This window comes from Pezoporus wallicus, unplaced genomic scaffold (genome assembly GCF_028554395.1).
Source record: "Pezoporus wallicus isolate ANWC-B61680 ecotype Strahan unplaced genomic scaffold, APGP_CSIRO_Pwel_v1 contig_3815, whole genome shotgun sequence".
Lineage (NCBI taxonomy): Eukaryota > Metazoa > Chordata > Aves > Psittaciformes > Psittacidae > Pezoporus > Pezoporus wallicus.
Window position 1 is genome coordinate 2,805,480 of NW_026637911.1, and position 18,370 is coordinate 2,823,849.

Here is an 18,370-nt window from a genome sequence, read left to right on the forward strand (position 1 = left end):
TATTTTTAACTGAATAAAACAGCTTAATCCTAAAAAAATGACTAGCACATAAATGTGCCTTAGTCCTGAGATAAGAAAGAAAGATCTCAAGAAAAATATACTTATTAAAAATAACTTTGGTACAATTATAAATGAACTCACATTATAAAGATTAGAAATATATTTTAGCTATATCTGTAAACTACACTCTTTACTTACCCATATTTTTCAGCTGACCCATTGACTACATGATCTGCCCAAGAACTTGCACCATTGTACCACCTTTACAATGCAGTTAAAATAAAGAAATGTTATAAAGAAACATATGTATTGTTAATAACACTCTAATTCATGACACAACCACTTCTCAATAAAATGTGAAGCTTTCAAAATGTTTCCAAAACGATTTGTACATTTCCTATTTTTAATCTGTATCTTTTTTTTTTTATTAAAAAGCAGGAAATCTTGATGTATTTCACCCTTATTCTTTCCAGTACTTTAGCTATGAATTTTAGTTCTGTAAAGACTAACTGATCCCTTATCTTTTCTCACACAAAAGTCTTCATGTTTTCAATGTCTGCTGGGTTTGTGGAATAACTAAAAAGCAATTGTGGAGACATAACATTAACAAAATAAACATTCTATGCAACAATAGTTTAAAATACTGATTTTAACTTCAAATACATAACTTTTTCAGATTTTATATTTTTTATAGTTGATAGAGTGGTTGGGTTTTAAAGAAATTTAAGAAGAAGAAGAAAACTCACTTCACTCAGATCAGACAATGAAAACTAAATTTTATACTTGCATTACTCTTCCAGGTATTGAACAGGGGCTATCTAAACATTTTCAACATCAATTCAACTGATCAGTTGAAGACAACATAAAAGACATGTAAAATATCTTAAGTAGAATCATTCAGAAAAGAAAAAAATGGGACCAAAAAAGCTGGTTCCATTTCACAAAACGGGATAAACTGTTTACGTGCCATTACTCCAGTATATTAAGACTATATATAAATCATCAAAGATTTGGTTAAAGAGTTTCGACTGGATATGTATTTTCATGATCTTGCTTGGGTAAAGTGTTGGAACTGCAATAGTGCTACTATTCAGGATTTCCACATGACAATGAGTGAGAAGTAAGGCAGTGATTTTCAGAAGAGATCAAGAGACCACTGTTTTATCAGCTTGGATATAAATCTTCCTTTGTCTGAATGGAAATACTACCCAAAGTCTGCAGGATGAATATTTTAATGGCTTGAATATACTTATCCAAAGTTTTTCATGAGTCTGTTCCTGGGAATCACAGCAGTACTTTTTTCATGACTCCATTTTATTCCAAACTTCTCAGATTTCAGAATCTGACATTTTGCAATGCGTTATCAAACTAAATAACCCCACACCTCCTGGTCATTATGTTGAGGGAAGACAGCATGGAGTGCGGTATATGTGAATATCACTCAGCTGCTCTTGTTTCTCCTACATCAAATTGAATAGGATGGGAATGGCTTTTTTTTTTTTTTTTTTTTCCCCATGGTCTGTAGCCAGATCAGTTACTGGATGAAAGTTACTTTAGTAGCTGGAGAATGACAGGTATATGTTTACACACTCCCTGATCATCAGTATCCTTAAAACGGAAGCCAGGCTCTCCAGTTAGCCAGCATTTTAAGTAAGATTCTTTGGTGAAAGCACTTTATTATAGATACCATAATACATAGCATGGTTTTAAAAATGCAGTGCACTTTATTTTTTGTGAAATGTGATTGTATTTATTCACAGCAATCAAATAAAATTTCTCACTATTAGTTAAAAAATAATCCCTGCCTTATCAGCTCCCATACTGGAGCAAAAAACAGACGATGACTTAAAAATGGACAGAGAAATATAAAAGATCTGATCGTACTATGAGAGAGGAACATCAACTTGCTTTTTTTCATATTTCCTTCTTTTTGGACTTTGCCTATCTTTCTGAAGATGACATGCTGTGCTGTCATCAAATAACTATTTCCAGAGACACTCCAAAAGTTTTCATATTACATATCAGAATTTAATTCTATTGTGTTCATTGTGATACACTATGTGCATATCCAAATTTTGGAAGAGCAATAGTACTTTTGATCCTAGAACAGCATCGCCCAAAATCGATTTGAAGGCATTCAGTTAGTCCTTTTTTAAGTCAGTAGGAGCAGTAACATATCAAAAGCTGAGGACCTTCTGAAGTGACTCAGGTTATTAAAAGAATGAAATAGAGAATTCTAAATTGTCCTGTAATCACCCTTAGTGGTGGGAAAGTTAGCCATTAGAAATACACTGCAGTTAAGTAGGAAAAAACATTCAGTTGTACCTAGCTCCTCTGTACTGTTCTGTTTTCCTCCCACATCTTATGAATAAAAAAATACAAAGTCAAGGTAATGCAGAGCTAAAAGAAAATGAAGCACTTAAAACCATGGAGATTAGTTGCTCTGTATAGAGAGAAATACTTCATAAAGTGCACTGTAAATTTAAACATCATTAGTCTAGTCCAATTAAAAATTTTAGACCACACTTCAGAAAAAATGTATTACTTAACGTTATCTATTTTTACTATATAAATTAAAATACCTTTCAGGAGTATAGGTTGTGTCGTCATAATATGAATTAGGCACTCTTCTCTCCTGCCTAGTCCTCCTGAATACAGAATAAACAGCACAGATATTTAGGACATTTTGAAGACTGCTTTTCCCGTGATGTTTTCCCTCACTCTATTATTAAGTGATGAATTTAGAGCACATTCATCTACAGTTCAGCAGTATATTCTGAATGTATATTTATATATATATGTCATTTTAAACTTCTACTTTCAAATTATATTCAGAAATAATTAGCGTACTAAGAATACCTGACCAAATACACACACATTTCATAGAAGTGAAAAGTAATACCAATAGGAAAATTTGAGCAACTGTGAAATTCCAAAAATAGGATATGTTAGAAAAATTCTAACTGGCAAAACAAAAGTCAGAAAACAAAATGAAAGCAAAATTCTGTTTCTTTAAGTGAAGCAACAAAAATTCTGTCTGAAATGAACCTCACATCCAGCCAAAATGTGCACAGCCCACTTTTTATTGACTTCCAAACACTAACTTCAATGGCTAAGAAAAAAGAAGTAGCCCATAATGTGGTTTTGTCAGTGACTAAGCTGAGCTCCAAGACAGATAAATAAGTTGTGAAAAAAATTTAATTCAGCAAGATTTTCATCAGATTTTTATTTGGGAGGAACTCCTGAGTATTTTAATTTTTTAAAACAGTTTGGATAAAAACCTTGAGAACATTATTTTGCCACTGAATCCACGCGCATGTCATCCAATCTAAAACGCGTGACTCTCAAATTATTAACTATCCTGCATAACTCTAGAGGATTGTGAATTGGTGGATATAAATAAAAGCTTAAGTTCTACATGTCCAGCCATAATGTTTTATGTATTTTCAATCTGAGAAGCTGCAGCAGTGTGAAGTGATATCAGGTAATGCACCTACCATGCTAACTATCACGTTAAGGTGTCAAAGAAAATTGGAGTGGGGTACTGAGCAGTAAGGTGCTCTTGATAAAGCCCCAGGTCCAAAGGACACTAAAGTCCCTGAAGCTGCACATGTGCCTATCGTCATTCTAAGGCATACAATTTCAGTGCCACCTCCATTTCTTTTGGTAGCAAAACAGTTGGACTTCAAGAGGGGGCGCACTACACGAAGACAAAAATTATGAGTGCCATAGCCTAAGAATAAACTCAGAAATTAAGGATAACATAAATGTGACCTAGGACTAATGAATTAAAGATTACCAAAACTGATAAACAGAAACTGAAGCAAACTTCAGCAAAGATGAAAGAGAACCAAGTAGTCACACTAGTGTTCCCAAGCAGTGGGGAAAAAAAGAAAAAAGCCTTCAGACCACAAGAGTTAATGGGCTGGCTGTGAATGACTACAGGAAAAGTGACAAAAAGAATAACAAAGTTGGCAAGTAATTTTGCCTGCTGTATCTGTATGACATATGTGCCTGCAGGACACCCACACTTGTGGATTCACAGCGACATAAGATACATAACTCTTTGTCCCAGATGACAGACTTTTCCCTGAATGCTGGACTTTGCGGAACAATGTTTCCTATTTTGATGAACAGTGAAAACAGGAAAGTTATTTCCAGTGCTTCATAAAGTGAAAATAAAAGACAGAAAGAGAGGTGGTTGTTTGACATCAACATGACATTGATTAAGCAAATGGAACTACAAAGACAGGACTAACACCTTGACCAACAAAAATAATGTAATTAAAAGTAAGCATTAAACTGGGAAAAAGTGTGAAGATAAATAAGGAAATACTGTTTAAAAAGTAATTTTTTATATACTTCCAATACATAAAGTAAGGAAAAGGAAATTACTTAGTATTTTTCAGTGGATAAGGAGGAACTGAATAAGGATTATGCTTTAAATGGTCCTTAAAAACCTAGAGAACTGTTGTTAGAATACGGAAAGACAAAAAAGATGAAAAACCAGAAAAAATTATAGTGGCTCTGATGTACTCAGAGTAGTTTGTATTCGGTAAGATGACTCAACTTCAACACTAATGTTGCCCACAGGCAGAATGGATTCAAGTGGACCAGAGAATCAGTATCAGATCCTTGGCCCAAGGAATCTCAAGATGCTGCTCTAACAGTGAGCTAGAGATGTTCCACTTTACACTGAATTTTCTTTTCTGACCCCAGGAGGAATTAGCTTTAATATCCTTGTCTTCAATAAAGCCCTAGAAAGGATTTACACCATCTCACAGATAGAATCACATTTTTTCATCTTTATGTAATACTGACACTTTTGCCCTTTATTTTAATTGATTTTACTTTATTTTGGGGAAATTAGTGTCTGTAGAAACAAAGATTAAGTTTTGCAAGTCAAGATCCTCGAAGTAAGACAATTTGATAATAGCTCCAACTTTCAGCAATATCTGAATAATCAGATACAGCCAGAAATTTGAAACAGGTTCAGATAAACTAATGCAAATATAAGTATACAACTAAGGCAAAAAACAATGTATAAAAATTAATTATTGAAATAGCATACGTATGAGCATATTTTGTCACATAATTTCTGAAAACTAACAAAAAATCCCTCTCCTTATTAAAGTTTCAGCATGAAGACTGAACTACTTACACACGTGTGTATTGGTTTCATGTGAAACAGCATAATTTCAAAACAATTGTTAAACTTAGTTCTAAATATTATAATGTCTATTATACTATAGCTGTGGAGAATTTCTAAAAAACAATACTTCTTTGGAAGGAATACTGACATGATACCATAACAGTTAAAGATTTTTTTTGTTTCTTGTTAATAAGTTTTATACTTACTAAAATGATGGCTATGTTTGATCTGAATCCAGAGCAAACCTTAACAAACTTCTCAGAACTTATATCCAAAGTGCAGTCACTAAGTTAATATATCAAGAATACTTTAGCTCTTGCTATGGAAAATTTTAAATGGCTCTTCTTGTAAAACTATAGCCATATCAACCATTATATCTGCTATTTCAGATCTGCAGCCACCACTTCCTTTTTACTGGCTCATAGTTTATCTGATTGATATCCTTATATCTATTCCCACACAACCATGTCAACTTTTTCCTGGTTTGCAATATTTCTGAAAATATCTTAATCACAGTACACCAACATGTCTTGTTACATCTCTTCAAAGCCACTGTATTTCATGTGTAAGTGCTGCATAGGAATTATCACAGGCTCAAATTCTCTCTGCTATATTCCATATGTTCTGTAATAACACACAGGTTATTGCCTGTATTGCAAATGTATACAAATGTATAAAAGTGCTCATAAATTACAGAATAAGCAGAATACAAGTATCTACAACAGAAGCTTGTACTTTCACTTTTCACACTATTTTCAGTTAAGCAAAGTATGAGATTTCTAAAAGACCATTTTCCTGTGTACTTTGAAGTAGATAGGCTTTTCCTTATTATTTCGAAGAGAATAATACGTACCATAAGCAATTTGGAAAATTCTAGCAAAAATCAGGGTTATACAAAGACACTTACATATAATATCCATACAACTTACTTTATGAAACTGGCTTCTATAAAGCTATTCAGCTTCTCCTGGTATTTGCTCATAGTCCTGAGTAGTCATACATGCTCACAGAGTATTATAAACCATCCTCAGTATATGTGCTTAGCACTTAAAACACAGATCATATTCTCAGTTTGGAAATCAAACACAGTACTGTCAAAGTGTAAGTGGCAGAGCCAACGATTTGCTCCTTATCAATTATACCTCTCAAGGTCATAGTATGCACCCTCAGAATAGGTACGGCACATCTTACGGGAACGAAGTAATCTGATTGCATCTTCACAAAATAGAGGATACATTGTGTGATCCTGGCTGCCAAAAAGTAAAGGGGGAACACAATGAAAAGCAACACAAAGATAAAATGAGAAGAAAACAATAAGAAAAGCAAGCAATGTCAGCAACGGAACAAAACACTGGAACAAAACTCAGCTGGAAGTTTGAGGAACTTTGCAAAACTATTTTTAAAAATTAAGGTATTTTGGCCTGCAGCTAAGACTATGAGAAAGGTATCACGCTCCAATTTTATCTGTCATAACCTTTAATATGGCCTTACATGTATGGCATAGTGTATATGAAAATCACAGTATTAGCAGTTATTTGTGTATTGATTTTAATATTTTTCTTTATTGACATTTTAAAAGACATCAGAATGATGTAAATATAACATCGTCTTCATGGACTACCAATTACAGACTACTGGCAGCAAGAAAATGTTTAAAAAGAGAAACATATGATGAATTACCCAGTGTTTGCCTACACACTGTATAGAGAAAGCTAATGCTGATAGTGACACAACACTTCTAAGTTTTCTAGCACTATACACAGACTAATATAACCAGAAGTGGACATGTAGGTACATCATAGAAGTACATGCATTATCCACACAGAGTCACACAGAGAAAAACATATACCTGGCATCTCTGTAATGGTGATCTGTGGACTGGGTGTACCGGGAACGAGGCAAAGTAACATAATGACTGAGTCGATGGCAGAAAGGAAAATAAAAATATGGGAGAGTAAGATGGAGAAGGAATGATGCACATCACACAGCAGAAGACATACAAATCTGAAAATACAGGAGCTACAAAAAAAAGCATTCTGTAGAGCAGAAATTATTAACAAAATTAGAAATCTGATACACAGTTCTAAAGATAAAATTATCTCAATGATTCACATGTACATTGTAAGAACACAGTGGGACACTATGGATCAGATAGCTAGAATTTGTGATTTTCTATGTTTCAGTTAGTTAGGAGGACAAAACATATAAATCTCTGGAAGCAATCTCAAGAAAGCAATCTCAAGAAATCAGATTGCCTGTTCTCTTGCTTGAAGGCAGTGATAACTTCAGTATGAATAATTTCTTTGGCAGAGGTTTGCCTAGTCCGTCTGAATGGTTATCACAACAATTAGGAAATCTGTCCCTACAGAGCTAGCTCCAGAACTTTCCCATTTCTGAGTTTTCCTAATATTTATCCTATTGTGATAAAAGGTGAACTTAGATGAAAGCCTTGTTACTACTTAAGTAATAAAGAGATATAACTGTAACAGAGTATGCCCAAACCAAAATGCATGCATTTCAAAATAACAAACCCAAGATATATATATTTTGGTTTGATTTTGAAAAAGTCAGAAACTATATATTTTCAATATATTTATATGTGTTACAGCAGTAGATATTTTCCAATTATCAAAACCGGAAGAATATTATTTCTCTTTTAGCATACTTAGTAAATATAAAAGCACAGGGTACAGGAAAAACTGTTTTGAAAGTAGTTTTTTGTTTTCCAATTTACAAGGAAGTATTAAAATGCAAAAATGTCCTTGGTCTACAGCTCCTCTAAAGCCAGGGTGTTTCAGAGGAATGTCTAATCACAAAAGTCCACACTGGATGTGTAAACTGATTTCACAAGAAACAAGGTTAACCTCATGCTTCTCCTCCACTTTAATTTATCTCATCTTAATTTGCTTATAATTAATGACTTTCTAGTAAAAAAGCATACTGTTACTAGAAAAATTTAACACAGGTTATTATATTACATGCAGTTATTATCTTTGCCTCTTTAGCATATGGACAAAATACATTATCAGCCACATGTAAATATTCCTTATAAGCATATTAAGTTAATTATTTATAGTCCAGGAGATCTTCGTACTCACTTCTTGTCAAATAAATGCAAAAAACATAGTCACCATTCTAAAAAGCTTCTAATTTAAGCCCCTGATAATGCAATTTAAACTTTGCAGTTTGTTACTGCAAAAGAATGAGGATCTGTACACAATGCAGCAAGGCCCAATTTGACATGGTACACTGAAAATCTGAAGATGAGATCCCAAGAAGGGTTAGCAATTCAGAAAATAATGATAGAGCTACACCGCAGGCTGCAAAAAAATATTAGGGTTCTTACGCTAACGCACAGACCTGAGTACCAAAAACAGTCTACCCCTAACGGCCTGGCAGTCAGTATGCTGCCAAGTATTAAAAAATAATTCTGTTATGTTCTTAAAATGTGCTTTAGAATGTATGCACATCCACCAGAAGAACAATCAAATAAAAATCTAGGAGTCTATCCCACAGCAGTTATGATATGTGTGATGATGGCAAACAACCACATAACAGCCTATTCTCACCACTACATGGTGACATTCCCATATCCTATATCTGCATGAATATGCCCTTAAATGATTCAGATGCAACCCTGGACTTAACACCACAAATCTCTTGCAAATATTACCCTACCATTAATAAACAATTGAGCGTTTCCAGATGGTAGATGACATTTTAATGTTAACAATTCACTTTTACTTCCCTTTTTACCTCTCCAGTGAACTGTTGACAAGTTTCCTTGACAATCTTTCAAAAATATGACATCAATAAATATAATATATTCAACCAGTTTTTGAAGAACAAAGCTTTAAACAAAAGTAGGATTTGCAATAGCAATACAATGGGTATTTAGAAGCAGCTTAATTTACTGTCCATAAGAAGGAACACCCCAGCCTGTCCCCTTCACTTACTTGCATGAAATGAAATACCAGCAGGACTGAGTCCTACCTACTTTTCTAATGGCCACTAAACTATTTTAAATGCCTAAGCTCAGGAATCAAGTTTTGTCCTAATACTTCTAGAAACTCAGAGTTCCAGTGTTCTTATAAAGTTCTAAGACTTTTGCTTGTGAATGTATGGCAGGAAGACGCAGTTCACCCTTTTTTCTTTTTTTTTTTTCTTTTTTCTCTTTTTCAATTCAGGAATTCAGAATCAGAGTAATCAGAAGCTAGATACAACTACTTATACGGTTTGATGTGTAATAACTTTTAACAAGTTTGAAATAGTCTTCCTCATCACCCAAAACTCTTGTTCTATATAGAGAAGTGAGGTAAACTTTAGCTTATATTTGACCTGATCCTCTGGCATTACTGGCTACTCATAGTTTTCCCTATTCTTTAGAGCCGGTGTTATCTACGCTATCTAACTCAGACAATAACTCACTATAAAATGTTCTTACAAGTGCAACATAAAAAATTAGAAGACTGAATTTATTAAGAATTAAAATCAGCACTACACATGAATTAATGCAGTAACTTTAACTAGAGTCATGGCATTCACCATAAATCAAGAATATATAATCTAGCAATGCTTGTGCATTTTCGTAACATCTCTAACTATATAATAATTAAAGAGCTATTATTCATGTATGCATGTGTTCATCTTTGTCCGGAAATGGTTTCCATTCAAGTACAGTAATATTTTCCATAAAATATTCATGGTTAGTGAATAAGAAAGGAAGGGTGTATGCCATATGTGTAAGGAAGGGAGAATGATATCACACAGGTAAAAATATGATAGTATGCACATTAGGAGGCAGCATATATTTCTGTGGTTTATGTATTTCAACAGGAAGAGCAAAAGGCTTAAATGCCAACTATCTTCTGAGCATTCAGCCAATACTCCACTGTTTGTTTCTTTATTATTAATTCTTGATGTATTTAGCTTAAAATTAATTATGTTTTCAAAATATGCCAACAATATAACACCAAAAATGCCTATAACATAGCTAATTCTCACTGTCCAAAACTGAAACATGCACAACTTTCGATTGGCTAATAGTCTAAAACACTTAAAATCATAATCTGAATAAATTATAATGTAGTAAAACCATTAAGCTTTGCATTGCCTAAGAGCAAAATAACTCCAGAAATGATCCAGATCTGAATCTAAAACAAACATGTCTTTTGAATTGCTCATGAAAATCATGATCTCATATGCACATGTAGATGGGAATGCTCTGAAGACCATGGAGACATGGACAGGGTTTAGATTAAGCAGATTTTTTAAAAGACAGAAGAACTCCAGGATACCTTTTTTTTGGCCAACCTTCACTTGGACTCCTAGCCTTTCACCGCACATTCCTTACTTGCTACATTATAGTAGATGATGGCAGAAGTATATCAAATAGTATAGTGAAATGAAAGTATTATTCTGCATCCCGATTTCTGAAAAATCACATATTTTGCTACAGATAGCATAAATAAAAAATTGGCAGCAGCAGCTCATTTCACTTAAAATAATGAAGTTAGTCTGAAAGGGCAGCACTATAGGTTTTGCAATATGGTCTTTAATGTACACACAACAGAGATTCTCCACACACATCCCTACATCAGATGAATACTAATTTCCACTATTCTGACAAAAAGATTTGACATCTAGGCAAACATGACAACTTTCCTTTTTCAAAGTGAACAGAAAATGATGACTGAACGTTTTCCGATATTGCTCAACTATTTGTCAGTTTCCTTACACCTTCATAAAAATACAATGAACCAGAAGGATAAAAAACCTCCAGAGATCAGTGATTCAGTGACCAGTTAAATTACCTAATTTAATTGGAAGCACTCAAGTTTCCAGGAACAGGCTTGACATACCAAAACAGTCTCAGAAGCACACTTGAAAATACACAGAGTGTCTCACTTGAACCATCCATGTCATACCTTTCTGTTCTTCATACTGTGTAAGGGTAGTTTAACCTGGTCTTTACTGCTTGGGATATTTATTCAATAGTAAAGATGAAGCATTAGAAAAGAATCTGTTCCTTTCAATTCTCATTCCCTGTAATCAGGTCCCACAGTTTAGAAAACAGGTGATTCTTTGGATCAATTGAAAGTGGTAGAAGGGAAAAGAGGGGTGGCATATGAAATTTAGGGTAACTACTGTGGGAAGAAATTTAGCAAAATATTGGGCCTGGGATCAATTTAGGACTGCAAGACTGAGCACAGAATTGCTCAAGGGAAGAAGAGGCTCATTATCATGTTGCTCCCCATAGAGTATTTTAAATTCTTAATCTAAGGGGTGTATCAATTAAGACTTATCAGAACTGCATTATTTTTAACATGGGCATTTTATATGTGCATTTTCATCTGAGGAAGGTATCTCTGACTTTTTGTTGTTATGTTTTAGTTTGGCTCAAAGGTTCTGAATCATAAGTCCTCACAGACGTAGCTGTATTTATTTGCAAGACTGCACTTTTCTTGCTGCCTTCCTACTCTACCCTCTGTTGAAGGTTACCAACCTTCAGCAGATGCATGGAGGCATCAGGTGGGTGGTGAAGATAATTGTGAAATTTGACACTGATTTCACTGTGTAGTGCCCACTGCAAATAACAGCAGCCAAAGAGAAAACACTCTCCTGAGATCCTTACTGCAAGGCTAAAACATGGCAGTGTGCTCTGCAATCCCTTCAGCACTTAAATCCGTTAGGGCTCATTAGTGACAGCCCTGGGAAAGGAAATTGTATTTGGCAACACTGTAAGTTAAGGCATAATATCTTAATGGCAAGTACAGGGCTCTAGTCTGGCGTTTACATACAGTTCTAGATGTAGATATACAAAATAATCAGGAAGTGCAATATACTATCAATGCATAAGATAAAATTTTGGGAGAAAAAGTACTTAGAAAAACTGCAATTGCTAAGATTTAAGATTATGCATACATTTTATAACATGGCTATAAGAAAAATCTCAGTAATGCATTTTTTATAGTTTACTGGGTATTTGGAGAAGTGAAAAACCAATGATACCACTTACCTCATATGCCAGACACAACTGAAAACTGAAAATATTATCCCAGAATTTCCACATAAAGCATCAGGTACCCTTTGTATCTGCAACACCCTGGTTTCTGTAATATACACTTAAATGATTGTACTGTAAAATATTAACTAAGAAATGACTACTTAATTATTATTCAAATGTGCATTTAATAAAGATTATGAAAAAAGTTACCTGTTAAGCTTTCTGGTTTTAACTCTGCTGCAATGTCTCAAAACATCTTTTCTTAGTATGACCTAATCTGGCACCCAACTATTAACAATGTTGGATTAGGAGCCTGCAACTTATTGATGTAGCAACTGCCAGCGTAAGACGACTTTTAGAAATACAGATTTTTTTATTGCTCTTGGCCACATTTAATTTTGTATTAAGTAAGGGAAGCAGCTAATTAAATGGTATTTATCTAACATGCAGCAGACTCATAGTAGTGGATTATTCCAGTCTTCACTGGTTTGACTATAGTAACCAGAATTTTGGCATGTATTTTGGTATTTCCTTTAAGATACGGGTTGTTGCCTTTTTTTTAAACTGTTTCAACAGCATGAAACTGTTCAACAGAAATCCTGTATTTAAATATGCTAATTAAATAATCTCTTAATAATAGTGGAGTAAGAGTTTTGCTAGTTCCAGCATATGAAGACATCACCTTTGAAGTTATTTGAAGATAATGGAGAATATCTCTTTAAATAATCATGGCTATGTCTACACCACTTCTTCAACATGGCAGATAATCACTTTTGTGCTTTAAAATGGAAAGTGTGCAATAGACCTGATGAAGGCATAGTGGACTCAAAATTTAACTTCTTTTTTCTCTCTCGTTTTCTTGTAAGTGCCTAGTAGAAAGACATATATGAGTTTTCTCATATGTTTCCAATGCAAGACTATTTAAGGTAGGCTGAATGCCCTGCTTACTATGATACATTCACCATTAGAAATTTCATGCCTCAGGGAGAGCATATCTAGGATAAAGAACATAGTTAGATACATAAACAGTAAACAGTATCTAAGCAGGTTAGAGCTGAGGGCCTGAGTATATAACTTCCTTGGTGTTTGTCTTCATGGTGTTAACTATTGATAGATCTTTCTGAAAGTAATACACAGATACAGTTTTGGTTGATTTTTTTTTTTTTGAAACTACGATAAGATTCTCACATAGTTCCTTTAATTTACCTAATTATACTGATACCTTAAATATTAAATTCTTACATCAAATGTGTCTGTTTCCAATATTTTCTCTATAGTTTGATTAGTTTCAGTTCCTGAAGTGAGGTAAAAATCTGCTTTAGAGTTAATTAAGATGTCAAACAACATGTTAGGTTATCCCATTACAGATAAAAGATCTCACGGAAATTGGGGCTGCATTAGGTCATCAGTAGTCATATTTCTTTCCATTACAAACTTAAGCTATTTAATAAAAGAGTGCAAAAAAAAAAAAAAATCATCCTTGTTTTTTGACATCTATATTAAATAGATATAGGTAACAAATTAACTCGGTTTCCCACTACAAGTTACCCATATACACAGCACAATTCTGACATTTTTGATAACAGTGCAACAGATACAAAATTTAACTGTAACTTTAACCTGCTAACAAAAATCACTACATGATCTGATAGCAACTTTTGACATATTTAAACGTTTGGTGTTTGAAATCAAACTTATCTCAAATTAAATTAAAAAAGTACATCTTTCAGCTTTTTAAAAACAATATTATTTTCACTTCTACATATGCATTCAGTTTTGAAGGAATTGCCATTAGACTGGAGGTCATTAGACATCTTCGTAGGTTGTTTCAACTGTCTCTTTAGTGGCATATATTTTAGAGAATATTATGCTGAATTATCTAAAAAATGAAGGAAGGAATCTTCTACTCATATTTTCAGTAATATTTTAACTTAGCAACTGAGCATGTCTACAGGAAGGTACTTTTTCAAAGTCCTTTTTTTGCAAACAGTTCCAAGGGATAAATGGACCATGTAAACAACAAGCCATCAGAGTTGCAGGAAAGCAAAGTGTGATTCTTTTTCAGAGGTAAGTGTGGAACAAAACAAGGATGACAAGAAGAGAGATTATAAACTAATACAAAAGTTCAGGTTTTTCACTTCTGCAAACACCTGCATTTCCAGCAGTTTTCAGAATCAATACTACTTAAGAATTACTTTAGGGACTTGTATACACAATGTTGTTTTCATTATGTAACACAGTATCACAAATATTCACTAACAAAATTTGAAATCTGATAAACTTGCCAGTCATAAAACCACTGTCAAAATAAAAATTAATATATAACATGATAAATGGTTAGGACTAGTATTCTTTCTATTCTCTTGAGTGTTGCCTAAAACCAGTATTTGAGCAGCGTGACCTAGTGGAAGGTGTCTCTGCCCGTGGCGGGGGGTGTAGGAACCAGATGATCATTAAGGACTCTTCCAACCCAAACCATTCTATGATTTTATGATATGCTTCAGAGACTGTATGTTGTAACAGAGACATAAATAGTAAACAGCCTGATTACACAGGCAACCCCTCACCATGTATGAACAGGAGAACTTCTGTGTGTGCGTTGGAAATACAAATGACATATAAACCTGTGTTCAGAGATTCAGAACATGCCTAAGAAGCAAATACATATTCATCTAGAATGGACGTGTGAAAATGCAGTAATCTCATCACCAGCAACTTTCTCATGCTGTTTTTCTGACACATGCTAAAAACCCAATTCTCTTTAAGTAAAGTCAGTCCAGCAGGGGTTATTTGATTGAAGCAATGGGGAAAGTTTGTGGTACTGTACTTCAACCCACGTTTCACCACTATGATTCACCTGGGAGATAGCAAGTAAACTTGCACAGTAAAAAATCCCCGGAGCATTGTATAAGGCATACACAGGCTCTAAGGACAAGTTCAGATCCTATTTCAAGGATGGCTGGTCTAAAAATCAACATATCATTATCCCAAAAGCATTCTGTTTTTTTCTTTTAAGGAAACAGCTCAGAATCCTTAAATTATTAACTTCTGTATGAAAATCAGATAGCCACATGAGCCAACTAAATAACATTCTTCTTTTCTACAGCTTATATAGAAATATTAAATAGTTTAATGAAAAAGATATTCACCTGTGACCTATTATAATTCTAACAAATGCAGAAAACATTCTGAATGATAAATACTTGATTGCTTTTCAGTATCTTAATTCTTTTTTGCCCATTTAACTTTTGGGGCTGAATTCAATTAAAAATCACTTGAATATATGGGGTGTGTGTGTGTGTGTGTGTTTGTTTTGGCACTATTTTTTCTAACTTACCTTATTAGGAATGGTTGATTTTTTTTTTCTAAAGATTTCTGTCTTGCATTACTGACAGTCATTGACCATCACATTAATGTTCTTTTAAAACACATTCATTTTTCAGTTCAATATTGCTAACAAAAAGCTGCTGATTTTTTAAATTCTTTGTATTACAGTGAGCAAAACAATTATGACCTTTGATGTTCACTTCAGGAATAACCCATAATAATTATCTGTAAAGTGCATGAACTTCAAATACTAGTCACATAGCACTCAATAAGTTTACATAACATATCTGTATTACTACTTCCTATATGCAATTATGAAATAGGGCAACATCTAGCAATCATGCCTCTCTGATTATAGTGTGTAAGTTTTCAACTTGGTGTATAAGAAGCTGGAAAATATTTAATACGAAAAGTAAAAAATGCTTTCTCTTTTTATTTTCTGACCTAAAGACAATGAGATGGGAAAAGCAGATTTTATGTTTTGGTTTTGGCTTTTTTAGGGTTTTTTTTCTTAAGCCATAAATGTACTAATGCAATTAAGTCAGCAAGATTAACTACATTAGCTAACTATTGCCTGCAATTCTTTTTTACATCATTAAAATTCATAGAGGTTTCTACAGCTCTGCTCACACTTTTGGAAGTCTCACTAGGCAAAAACACTGGTCAGGGTAAGATGCACCTCTACACACAAAAGCCCCAGTTTCATTTTAACACACATTGCTGTAACCTCTCTCTTCTCCTATCCAAAATACATGTCTCCTAAAGTTGAAATAAGACTAATGGCTAGAATATGCTTTTTTTATGTATGTGAAATACACTGCATCCAATGGGATCATTGCGTTAATACTGAGCTGAAATTATCCGTTTTTACACCTCTCTATTCAGCAGGAGAAATGACCAAATCTACTGTTAGATTATGTTAAAGATATTCAGCATTTAAAGAATTTATTAATACAGTACATTTTTAAAAAAATATAGAAAGGGACAACTAAGCTATCTGTCTTCTACACTGTACAATTCCTCAGATTTTTCAGACTGCCTCTTGTCAAAGAGGGAAAAGTTTTGTCAGCCTCATGTGCACTGTATATTTTGTAATGTACGGCATGCAACCAGTGGATAAATGAGTGGGAAAATGTTCATCTGTGGGATTAGGTAATTTTTCTATTTACTTTAGTGAGCTACCATGCTGAAGCAATTCACATTGGTAAGTGTAGGCTACAGATGTTTCTAATTTCTAATTCCAGTCAGATATTTACCTCTCTGTGTCCGGGGAGTAGTGGTCATCTATAACACGGTGTCTATCCATTCGGTTCAGAGTATTGTAATGCGCAGGAGTAGATCGAGTCCCTCGTGGTCCCTGATCCACATTCCGACTAAGGATAAAAGACATCAGATTCTGAGTTCTGGGTGTGCCTGGACCACGTCCCCTCACTGGTTTGTACCAACAATTATTAGAAAGCATGGCGATAGTAAGATGTGTAAGCTGACCTGTCTTTTGTATACTTTAATTGTCACATAACGTTTGTTCTGGAAATGAGGGGATAATTTTATTATTTTATTTTTTATTTTTATTTTTTTAAGGGTTGATTTTGGACAATTTCATTAGTCTTTCCAGTCTAGTACCTTCAAGGAAAATTTCCTTTTTAGCTAAAACATACACCGTAAAGAATTTTCCATGAGCTCTTAAGTTTGGCTATACTATAAAGATGTAAACTGTAATAAGACAATGAGAACTTTTGGCTGTTACGGTAGACTGCAGCCTGCTGGAAATATTGTCATCTGAATTAAACAGATGCTTGTTTTGCATTGGCAATCTTATTCTGTAATCTAATTAGCACAGAATCTGAAAAAGATGAAATTGTTTAATGAGGTATAAGTGGTACACATAGTGCAGGGTTCATTAAAAGGCACTAATCACCTTTACAATTTTGTACTACTTGAGAGCAAAGCTTTGCCCATTGATTGTTTTGCTCAGTTTAACTATTAGTATGTACTGACACACACTAACTTCACCTTTCCTGGTCTGTAAAACAAATCCACAAGAATAGGAAGATAGAAAGACAACAGATAACTGCAATAATTACTGGATAATTAAAACATAATTGTTTCATACAGATTTGAAATTAACAGTTTGGATGCTTCTCTCCACATAAATTCAAACTTTAGATGAATAAATTCTTCCGCCTCCTGTCCTTTCCTGCATTTTTCCCTAATTTGGGCCTCAGGGTTTCTTTTAACTTTTATATCATTCAGTTCCTGTGTCCTTCCTTGTCACTGTTTGCCCTTTTGGTACCTATCATCCTTATCCTTTGTCCTTTGCCAGTCCCTGATTAGTGTTAACCTGTATGAGCATCCTTCACTGCTGCTGCCAGGCTACTATTTCTGCATGTAAGTGCTATGAAAATGTTGCACTACACATAAAAATTTGCTTTCAGCTCTACTTCATTTCTCATAAAGCATTTCTTCACTCTGGCTTTCATGAAGCCAAATATAAAGTTTACTCTAGCTAGTAAACTGTATTTGCTATATTAGACTTAAGTATAATTCGTCTACCTTCTACTCTACAACTCTTTCCTGTAACTTCTCTGTACGTGTTCTAACCCCCTTTTTTACATCAAAATGATAGAAAAACCAGTATAGCCTTTACTCTGCTATTGGACTCTTTCATGTATATTTTATATCTGAAACTGACATTGACAGGGCTCCTTTGCTGTTCTTTGTTAACTTTTTTACTTTTCCCAACAACCAATTCTCATTGCTTCTTTCTGAATTCTAGTTTCTGTCTGACCCTTTTCCTCAGGGTCTCTTTTCATTCAGGTTTAAAAACATATCTTTTTTTTCTGTATGTAGTATGATCATCTTATTTTACTCTTCTTTTCATTTAA

General features: G+C 34.0%; 1 protein-coding gene across 49 annotated transcripts in view; it reads right to left on the reverse strand.

Moving 5' to 3' along the window:
- RIMS2 (regulating synaptic membrane exocytosis 2) overlaps positions 1–18,370 on the reverse strand; it is a 455,492-nt gene that overhangs the window by 142,339 nt on the left and 294,783 nt on the right. For 28 of the 49 annotated variants that reach the window (XM_057408231.1, XM_057408232.1, XM_057408227.1 and 25 more), the window contains 3 exons: positions 16,742–16,858; positions 2,583–2,648; positions 199–261 (listed from right to left, as the gene is read on the reverse strand). The exons of 4 other annotated variants lie outside the window; for them this stretch is intronic. In XM_057408231.1, the coding sequence (XP_057264214.1) occupies positions 199–261; positions 2,583–2,648; positions 16,742–16,858 (246 nt within the window). The remainder of the gene's footprint in view (positions 1–198; positions 262–2,582; positions 2,649–16,741; positions 16,859–18,370) is intronic. 17 more of the 49 variants (XM_057408249.1, XM_057408238.1, XM_057408252.1 and 14 more) reach the window with 2 other exon arrangements.